This window comes from Xenopus tropicalis, chromosome 5, assembly GCF_000004195.4.
Source record: "Xenopus tropicalis strain Nigerian chromosome 5, UCB_Xtro_10.0, whole genome shotgun sequence".
NCBI lineage: Eukaryota > Metazoa > Chordata > Amphibia > Anura > Pipidae > Xenopus > Xenopus tropicalis.
Genome location: NC_030681.2, coordinates 81,989,960 through 82,000,966, shown reverse-complemented (window position 1 = coordinate 82,000,966; position 11,007 = coordinate 81,989,960). Strand labels below are relative to the sequence as shown.

Here is an 11,007-nt window from a genome sequence, read left to right as displayed (position 1 = left end):
TGCATATGGCTGTGAGTGCTTTAATCCCAATTAGGGCCGGCTGACACACGGTCCTATTCATCCCAATCAGGCCCTGAATACATTTGCCTAGAAATGAACTTCCCAAAGAAAATCACTCTTTAAATGTGCCCAGTAGCAAGGAAAATCGAATTGAGCGAGGGGCTCCTTGTAAGAAACTGTGGGGAGAGAAGTGCGAATTTATAAGGTTACACCGAAACGTTGCAATTCAGCCACAAGCTCCAGACTTTTATCTCCACCACGTCATGCGAAAGGAGCAGCTAAAAAGCCCTTTCAATGACAAAAAGCGGCTTCTTTTTAATAATCGCACGTATAAGAGCCCTGACACTGGCACCTCCCCTGAATTGCCCCCTCTTGGGAACATCGGAGGGGCTTGACATTAATAGAGAGGGCAGCCATGTCAGCTGCTGGCATTCCCAGGGAATCCCTATTGGCAACTCTATCCCACCTGCATCGTGCATGCTCTGCCCAGTTGGTCGGGATGCGGCTGCTATAGAAAGAAGCTGTACACCGCTGTGCCCCCTGCCCACATACATAGTACCCCCCAGGCCCTAACAATCACATACACACACCAGCTGAAATAAGCCTACAATTCACCCACGGGCTATTAGCAAAATATGATTCAGTGCCCAGTGAGGGCCACACAAATCCACTATTTTGGTTCTGATGACTATGGCCCTTGACCCTCTTGCTCTCCAGACTTTATCTGGCTCCGACTAATATGTTGTTACGTTTTTGTAAAGGTCCTATTTGCTGTAACTTGCTATTTTGCTGAGTTTGTCTGCTGTAAATGATCCCTTCTAAACTACTTGGAGAAATAATATCTATTGTCTGTAATAATAATATCTATATCTATCATCTTCCTTTATCGTATCTATTATCTTTGTATCGATCTATCTGGAATATTTTGCAAGGGCAGATGTTACTTTTTTACCCCTGATGTTGCAAACCCTGTTTGACTCTCTTTCTCCCTCTCTCCCCTTATCCATTTCATTCTCTTTCTCACTCCATCTGTCTAATATCCTAACTCTACATAAAAACGCTCCACAAGTAGTTACTTTTCACCACCGATCTTAATACCTTGTCTGTCTAGCACCTACTACATTCCTTTCACTCATATGTATCCGTCTGTATCATCTATCTCATTGTCTATCTTTCGATCTGTACACAAACAGCCCTATAAATATTTACTTTTGACCTTCTTTACATGCACTAGCAGTCCAACTCCCCATGACTGTGCTGTTTGGCATTGCGCCTCTCAAGATGCCTGTTTCTTGGTTATATTAGAATACAACCTGTGCCAAGCTCTTACCTAGGGGCATAACCAGTTCAGTGGTGGTGGGCATGGCTCAGACTGCAGTCAATAAAACCCCTCTATCAAAGTTATCTTTATGCACAAGTTTCTTTCTGTTAACGAGGCTCCAGAAAGCCAAGCTGGAGTCTATAAACCCGCTAGTGGAACGTTTTGATTGAGCCCAAACATTGTCCACAAATAAAGCTGAAACCATGTCATTAATGTGTCTTTTTAATAAGGGACAATGCGGCCGTTCAAGCTATTTAATTTCATTTAATTTTCCATCCCATTTGCTCCAAACACTGCTCTTACTTTTAACACCCAGCCTTTCATGCTGCATCTTGCTCCACTGGGCACATTAGATTGGTTTCACCCTTTGCCTTTAAAGGAAGGAAAAATAAAAAGAAAAATGTGTTCTCTTTCCTTTTGTGGCCAATTTATTTCACTAGGGGAACGTTAACTCCTAAGTCACAGGACAGAATAATAAAAATGGGGTAGCTGGTGTGAATGGTCTCAGAGCAGGGGCTTTTCTTTTCTTGCTTGGATGGGAACCAGCCACAATTGCCCATATTAATAAATAACTTTGCTCACAGTCAGTCTTTACTTTGTCCTATTGAGAAAATTGTTCGCGTGTCGTTCACGCCTTTTGGAGAGTCCCCAAACTGAGCAGTAGGGGCACCTTTACCTTACAGTGCCAGCTAAGAATGGACAGGCCAGAGGTTACAGGGGCATGTTAAGGGCTTCAATTTATTGCCCCCTTTTTCATTACCTACCATTCATGGGGACGATCAAAGGGATTAATTCGTTTTTTTAACCAGCTTGGTGGAGCCTAGATTTCATAGAAGCGTCTCAGCCACAGTCCCATTATCTAGTGCAGGGTGATGCTTTCCTGATGTTTTCTGAACCACCTAGTCCTCTTCCGACTGGGTAGGAGTATATTTGTTCATGTCAACCCAGATACAGAGACACAAATATGCTCTATCCAACAGGGTATAACACAGAAGGGTTTAACATACTGGACAGGTTTCTCCAGCCTAAATTGTAACTTGTAAGCTTGTTTGCTGGGGATCTATAGGTTGCTGCAAAATGTTAGGAAAATTAGAAAACATAAATAAATAGAATTATGCTCGAAATTATCCTAACAGACAACTGTCAATAGAGAAACAAAATCTATCATCTATCTATCTATCTATCTATCTATCTATCTATCTATCATCTATCTATCTATCTATCTATCTATCTATCATCTATCTATCTATCTATCTATCTATCTATCTATCTATCTATCTATCATCTATCTATCTATCTATCTATCTATCTATCTATCTATCTATCTATCTATCTATCTATTATCTATCTATTATCTATCTATTATCTATCTATCTATCTATCATCTATCTTATCTATCTATCATCTATCTATCTATCTATCTATCTATCTATATATCTATCTATCATCTCATATAAGTTGCAGGAAAGATTCTAAATTGCAAGGTTTTTAGGGGGTCGGTATAAATCAAACTCCATGCATTAGATATACCAGAAGAACATGACAGCATTATTTCAGAATCAAAAACACTGCACCTAGTAACGCTCTAGTAATACAAGAAAAATGCAGTATCAAACGTTTATTTGTTGGACAAATCAATCTAAATGTGTCCAAAATTCAAAGGAGTGACGCTCGCAAATGTTTACTTTGCTGATCCCAAAAGGTGTACAGGGGTAGTGTAATTGGTGTTCAGATTATTTTCGGTGTTCAGTGCATGTCTGGGTGTCCATCTATGAACTGTGCCATGTACCTGTTTGTGGATCTATTGGTAAATATGGTAGCATGATTACCTATTTGAATAGAAATTAACGTAACGGTATGCTTACATGTATAGGAATAGGTTTACATGAATGGATAAATATATGTATGCTTGAACGTAGTCAGTACATAATTATTCTAGCATGTATGTAAAGTGCACATGCTGTGAGAATAAATGCTCATGTAATTAAGTGCGCATTCATTCTAATATATATATATACATGTATGTCAAGTTAGAATAAATTGGTCTAATAAATTGTTAAAATACTTAGGCATATTAAAATATTGTCAAATATTTTTGCCCCTTTGCAAAGTCAAATGTAGATGGAATAAAATATGTCGATTTTTTCTCAGAGAACCGTTAGTTAATTTTAAGGAAATGCTACTTTCTGTACCAAATATGTGATCTAAACTTCGACATAAGGGACATAAGAAGCCCCATGCAATAGTGGCTGTAGAAGGAGTTGTAGGTGCTGGTGGGGTTTTTTCCCATCAAGTACCTGCCTGAGTTTTGTTTGGCACACGCCAGGAATCAATAGGAGTTAACAAGTCCTCAAACATTCCTGGTCCCTTTGTTAAACAGCCTTTTGCAATAAAGCCAAGGGGAAGAGAATTAAAAATCTTTGAAGTATATTAAACCTCAAAAGAATCAGCCGAGTAGACCTAAAGAAGTCACTTATTTTGTAAAACTGGTTTGTCTGGGAAACAATAAGGAGAAGTAAAATTTATGGAGAAATTATACAGTGGATTTGTCACTTAAAATATCGTAACTGTCTAGGGGACAATACCCCATGCTGAGGATTAATGGTCCCCCTAGACCTTTGATTCACCAGAGTCTTTTCTTTGCCCTTGACAAATTGGATTTTTAGGAATGAGAAGGTCGCCTGGACCATTGTCTGGTTACCATTCATGGGAGTTGATTATGCAGGAGGCTTAGGGAAAGTCTCCATGTGACCCTCTTGGCTGAGATTGTGCAGCTGCTGGAGAAGCAAACTCTCTCACCAAAGTGGGAGCCCTAGAGCATCCCCTCCCGAGCCCATAGAAAAGCCAGGGAGAGTGCAAAGCAGCGTCACTGTGCAGGCGGAGATACGCCTGAGTGCTGTCCTCCCCTCTCTCTGCCTCTGTCACTGCCAACTACTGGGGGTCCTGCTGCCAGCATGCATTGCAACAGGGCTCTGGCCGTCAGCATCTACGCCGACAACTGCATCCCTGCCGGCCTGCGACTTGGTCCCATCATGGGCATCTTCAAACTAGGGAAGTACTTGTCAGATCGCAGGGAACCTGGACCCAAGAAAAAGGTATTTGACATTTGCAATGGCTATTGCTTATCCTAAAAGATGTACAGGGGTAGTGTATTTGGCTGCTGCAGCACATCAAATAGTAAACGAGGAAGGGATATATATATATATATATATATAGTTATATATTTTGCATATATATAGGTGTTCATGCTGTTTTAAATACATGTTTTGGTTTTTCACAAGAAATGTGATGCTGGTCTTTTTTTTGTAGTGTATATATATAGATATATATATTTATAGATATATATGAACATATATATATATATTCAGCATACTGTTTATATTTTGTTTTGGCTCTAAGAACTTATCCTTGCGTTATAGGGAAATATCGAACTCATTTTGGTAAATTTGTTCTTTAACTGTACACTTATAACGCATTTATGGTGACTAATATTTGTATGAACGAATTTTCCAATAGTAATATATCAGTGAGTTCTGGTAGGGAACCTTAATTATAGCCTTTTTCTGCCATATTATGAATTGTTTTTTCAAATGCTTTTCGTTTTGATTTATTTAATGCATTGTCGGATAATATGTATTTATTACTTTAATTGCCAATGTCCTGGACATATAAGTACTTTTTTTTATTTCTGTCGTTATCTACAAATAATTTAGTGACTGAGGGTAATATAGTGAAAACAAGTGCAGTGCACTGGTATATGAATAACTAATGGCAAAAACAGAAGCGTTATCAGTAAATAATGAGCAGAGCACACAAGGGGGGCTGGAAAAATCAATGGCTTTTGTCACACGTTCCGCTCCGATTTTTAATGTCTTTTAATTGTTTTTGAACGCTCTGCCAGACTTCTCAAATTTATTTCTCATCATCTGGCTCCATTGGGTTCTCACATTAGTCTGCATTGTTAAAGTGACTTTTATTACATGCCCATTCAACTATTTAAGCCTTAATATGCTCCTTTACTATATGGTCCCTTTGGGATGTGGTAATGATTGAAGTCACGCTGATAAAACTGGACAGTAGTGGTTAAATATTCAATAGTTTATTGCGCTGTATTGAAAAAAATAAACAAAAAAAACTTTCATCGATTTTTTTACACACACACAAACGTACACACATAACCCTCTATTTTTAACGATTACTCCTATACTGAGTGACAATTGAGCAATCTATTGGCTTTTAGGTGCGTTTTGTGAGAGGGGACCTGCTTGATGAGGCTGGAGGTCCCGCCACAGAATGGATGGGCTTAATCAGAGCAGCCAGAAACAATCAGGAACAGATTCTGGAAGCTATATCTGATTTACCAGGAGGCCAGGTACAACTATCTTGTTTCTTTATTTGGAAAACCTGTTTGTCTATCAATGTCATTCACTTCTCCTTCTTTCTGTCTTTCTTTTATATGCAATCGTTCGTCCTGTATTTATCACCTGTCAGTCATTTAGCATATCTTCATTATAATTATCGCCAAATCTCTCTCTATATATATATGTCAATCCATCTATTTGTTTTCCTGTCCGAGTGTCCATATGTAAAGCTGCAGTCTAATGCGTCTGCCTTACCATGCTTATGTCCCACAGATATATTATAGGACTCTGAGGGACGTGCAGCCAGGAGAAGAACTCACTGTATGGTACTCCAGTTCCCTTGCACAGTGGTTTGACATCTCCACTACAGCCACTCCGACCCATGATGAAAAAGGTATGCACTAATGTATTAAATCGTATTACCTCTAGTCACCTATAGCATCCCAACGTTACTACAGCAGGTAAATCCATCAGTTTAAAGAAGGAACAGATGAAATGATTCACTGGTGATGAAAAGAAAGAACATTAATAGATACATATAGATACATTGGTGCGAAGCTGCCATTCTGCATAGTTAGATTTCGATCTTCTGATTTAATTGTAGCGCTGTACTCCTCCGAATCAAAAAGAGCAAAGAGACTAATAATCCAAATATGCATAGTAATGATGTCCTCTTTGCATTAGAACTCCTATATTCCCAGTGTTACAGTTCGAATCTAAAGCAAATCCAATCCAATAATTAAAAAAAAATTAACGAATGCGTTAATAACCTTACATATTTTGTCGTTTTTTATTACCTCTAGTACATGAGCATTCGCTTGAAAGTAGAAAATCAATTAGTATTTCTAGAGTACTCTACCCAAACTTCCCTAACCCATTTATACTTAGCTTAATGTTTATGTAGAAAAAAGCCAAATGCAGTTTAAGTTGCAGGGATCTGTTGAAACATACAAACTAAAGTATAATATTTCCTAGTGCAAACTAAACAAAGCAAGAATACTAAATATATACAAAAATACTGTAAAACATAAAAATAACGAAAGCGACAGTGGGGGCAAAATAATTCTCTATATCATCGCGTAATGTATGTAACTAATATCATTTATTAAAAAACAAAGTTCCTTTTTTAACGCTGTTAGAATAGGCACATTTTTCTCACCTTATTCAAAACCTCTTGCAAATGTAAAAATTTCCACAGTAGGCAGAAAATTGGTATATCGCATAATCAGGATACCATGAATAATAACTGGATTAAAGGGCAAGGGATTACACTAGTTATCTGTTTAACACCAGTATACAATTAGGCACACTGATTTCACTAAATCTCTGCATTGGGACTCCACTTTAAAATTCGCAAACTCTGCGAAGAAAATAGGCTGGTAATATAAAAAGGCTACAATTATAACACGACTTTGTATATGATCAATGGTAAAAAAAAAAAAAAAGATACTGTACAGAGGTATAACGGTTTTTAATTTTTTATCATAGTTACCACTGTAACACAAGTTGATAAACATGTCTTTATTGCTTGTGAGTTTCTCTACACAGCATATATCCAAATAATGACCGGCAACTGCACCATTCTAGGTCCCATGGTTTTTGGATATAGATACTTAAAGAAATGAGCTGCGTTCATAGGGATTCAGAATATCAGATCCGATTATAGCTAATAATAATATCATTTTTGTATTTAAATGGACATCATTACTGTTTTTGATATTGCTGTAATTATTATAATCAAAGTTGCTTTGCAAGCAGGGTCATGGTAGTGCTAGTAATATGTAAAAGCAAATGGGAATGGGAATGTAAGGCTTGTAAATATGATGTCCCGCATTGTTAGGAGAAGTACATCATCATTAGATGGTCCTTTTGTTGAATAGAGTCCCTAAATTGGCTGACATACGTTACCTATTTTCCTAATGTCAACAGATGGGCCAGATCCCAGTGCACTGAGCAGTCAGCTCCCCTTGTGATCGCACTAAAACAGCTGCCTGGGGGCTAGCCCAAAGAACGAATAGTTAGAGCTTAGCACTTGCTGCCTGGGAACCATCACACCGGGTTCTTGCAGTATTGTAACTAAAGACTTATTAAGACAGGAAAATATAGGATGCGATTTTAATTCAAACTTTACCATTCATTTAATAGTGTATATTCAGACAGGCATTTTATTATGAACATAAGTATTACTGTCCTACAACAATTCTATTCTTCCAACACATTTTGTCACAATACCCTTCGCGAAATGACATCGCTAAATGTCTGTTCTATTTTGCAGGAGAGGAGCGCTACATCTGTTGGTATTGCTGGAGAACATTTAAATTCCCCAACACCCTGAAAGCCCACGTTCATTTTCACTGCTCCCTTAACAGCAGCAGGGGGTTTCTGCATAACGATCAGATCAGAACCTCTCAATCCTTTTCTGCGTCCCCGAAAATCTCGGAAGGAGTGTCCAACACAGCCCCCCCACTGAGGACCAACCCCCAGCTAGCCAACGGGGCAAGCAGGGACTCTATTAAAAGGGAGGCCTCTTTATCTCCTGTACTGAGCAAGCTCGGGGTGATCAAGAAGGCTCTGGGCAAAGAACACCAGGAGAGAGCCTTGGATATGAGTGTGGGATCTACACGAAACCACAGCCAGTTTATTGGCATAGTGGGCAATGCATGTGGAGGGAATGGCATGGCATTTTATCCAGGAATCAGATCTGCTTTTAAACCAACTGGACTATCGAAGTTACCCCATACCGATTCAGCCAGAGAAGACTCAAAGGCCACCAGCATGGGATTCAGCAAACTATTGGGGGGCATCAAGCCTAGTCGCCCAGGGAGTGAAGCTCTGATCAGTAGCCACCAATCCAAGTGTCTGTCTACTGGAGATGGCTCATCTAGCATCTTGTCCTGTGCCACTGGGCTAAGAGGTTTCCCTATCCTATCACATCTGGAGGAAACATCAGCCTTCAAACACGTAGAAAGAGGGGTCCATGCCAACCTCTCCCCCACCAGCCGCTACAACCATATGCCTTCAGCAGGACTTCACTTTGAAAGATTCTCCATTCCTCCATTTGAAGGCATGAAGTCATATTCTGCAGAATGTAATATCCCGGTCATGCCTTTCACTGTATACAACGGAGAACTTCTTTATAGCACTCCTTACTATCCCTTTAAATTTCATTTCAGTAACCTTATTAAGTACCCAGAGTCAGTGTCGTATTTCAATGCTGGGCCAGCTATCAACCCGGAGCTGGGCTCCATTGCCTCCAGCATAGACCGTGAGCTTGCCATGCACAGCCATCAGCTTTCTGAGATAGCAAGCGAGAAGGGCAGGGGGGGCAGGATAGAGAGCCTCGCAGCAGGGGCAGCTTCTGCTACTGGCAAACCCAAGAAAGGGCACCTTTGTTTGTACTGTGGCAAGTTGTACTCTAGGAAATATGGCTTGAAAATCCACATGAGGACTCACACTGGCTACAAGCCTCTAAAGTGTAAGGTTTGCCTGAGGCCTTTTGGGGACCCGAGCAACCTCAACAAACACATTCGCCTGCATGCGGAGGGCAACACCCCTTACCGCTGTGAGCACTGTGGCAAAGTCCTGGTGCGGCGGAGGGATCTGGAGAGGCATGTGAAATCCAGGCACCCCGGGCAGACCCTGAGCAGCAAGGAGCAGGATCCAGCGGAACAGCAGTATTCTCAGGCAGATCCCAAAAGTGAGGACAATGACAGTGAGGTGGACGTGTGTTTCACTGATGAACAGAGTGACCCGGAGACAGGAAGCAGCAAGGAGCAGTAGCCAGCACATACACACAGAGCTTTATCGGAAAATCCACTTCTATATAAATATATGCAGATCTATTATACACTATTTGTTAGGGCCAATCTATTTATGTGATTCTAAATGCAACCCAGTTGTTGGACAGTAGATTACCAGTTGGACACTGTTCTGCAGACTGGCAAGTCAAGGACTTGTATATGAAGTATGTGTGTGAGTGATATTATGGGGGAGTTTGATATACGTAGCACTTTTTATAAGTGGGGAAAGCAATCCCGGTGTAATCAGATATGTGCATTACCCAACAGTGCAACTGGAAGGCCATCCTTTTGGTGTTGTTCATCTGACACAAACCCAGATACATAGAGTGTCCCGTTGTCATTAGGGGTTAAACCTTGCAATTTTATAAACCTAATTTAACTTTACACTCAATTGTGGCATAAAATAAATGGCTAGAGCAGATCTTTATAAACCTCATGATGTAGGCTTAGGTGCAAGTCTAAAGGAGAAAGAACAACTTATTAGCAGCAAAAGCAGAACAAACACAATGGAGAGGGCCTTAACTAGTGGATGGGCAGGTGGGGTGTAACCAGCCAAAAATCCATTCTGGCATGGTTTGGGTTGTGTTAAGATGTGTGTAGAGATATCATACGCTTATAGGGCCCCCAAACCCTCTGCCATGGAGCATTAACAAAGTTATTTCCCTTTATGAAGGCAATAGAGTAGTGAAAAAGGTCACAAGCAGGCACTTTGAATTTATTGCATTGGCCCTTTTTGCACCAATGGCTTTTGCTGACAGTCAATGAGGTTTTTTTTAATAATGTATTAAAGATATACACACAGCACAATAACGTTTTAACGTGTCAAAAATGTAAAGTATTGTAAACGCTGTTTAGGTGTAGTGCACATATTCCGAATGGGGATGCCAAACCACGGCCATATGTCTATAATATGTTGACAGAAAAACTGTTTTATATTTTGAGTGTCTTGTAGTTTTTTTTTCATAATGGTATAGAGTGAATACAGTTATTTGGTCTTGATTCAGTTTGTTATGCCGTTTTCTTAATAAACATAATAATTATATTCTGCTTGTCCATTGGATTCTAAAGGAGTGTGTCTAATGTGGTATTTTATGTATGTGGGAAGCCTGACTGCCTTGTCAGATCTCAGGCTCAGATCTCAATCTAGGCTCAATTAGCTTCAGTAAACTATTAGCTTTTTTGCAGCTATTCATTTAATTTTGAATTATTTTAAGTATTTAAGTAGGCTTACAGTAATGCCATATGGAATAATGGACTTACCTAATTGGCTTTTAAACCTGATTCATTGCACTTATTAGCGTATTTCATTCAACCAATGGCTCATGAGAAACATTTTGCTCCCCAACCCCTTGGATGTTGCTCCCAGTGGCCTCAAAGCAGGTTCTCATTTTTGAATTTCTGGTAAGGAGGCAAGTTTTGGTTGCATAAAAAACAAGTATAATGCCAAACAGAGCCTTCTGTAGGCTGCCAGTCCACATAGGGGCGATTAAGTAGCCAATTATAGCTCTTATTGGCACCCCCAGGA

The 11,007-nt window shown here is 39.8% G+C and overlaps 1 protein-coding gene across 1 annotated transcript; it reads left to right on the top strand.

Moving 5' to 3' along the window:
• The first annotated feature begins 4,137 nt into the window (after window positions 1-4,137).
• prdm13 (PR domain containing 13) lies at window positions 4,138-10,549 on the top strand. The gene is made up of 4 exons (XM_002932160.5): window positions 4,138-4,416; window positions 5,562-5,693; window positions 5,956-6,076; window positions 7,958-10,549. The coding sequence occupies exons 1-4, from the start codon at window positions 4,276-4,278 to the stop codon at window positions 9,460-9,462; spliced, it is 1,899 nt and encodes a 632-aa protein (XP_002932206.1). The 5' UTR covers window positions 4,138-4,275; the 3' UTR covers window positions 9,463-10,549.
• The last annotated feature ends 458 nt before the right edge of the window (window positions 10,550-11,007 follow it).

What these genes read in the sequence shown, in the direction of transcription:
- prdm13 (XM_002932160.5), top strand. Translation starts at nt 4,276, where the DNA reads ATGCATTGCAACAGGGCTCTGGCCGTCAGCATCTACGCCGACAACTGC. An exon ending in AACCTGGACCCAAGAAAAAG is followed by an intron (nt 4,417 to 5,561) that starts GTATTTGACATT and finishes ATTGGCTTTTAG; the next exon opens with GTGCGTTTTGTGAGAGGGGA. An exon ending in CTGATTTACCAGGAGGCCAG is followed by an intron (nt 5,694 to 5,955) that starts GTACAACTATCT and finishes TATGTCCCACAG; the next exon opens with ATATATTATAGGACTCTGAG.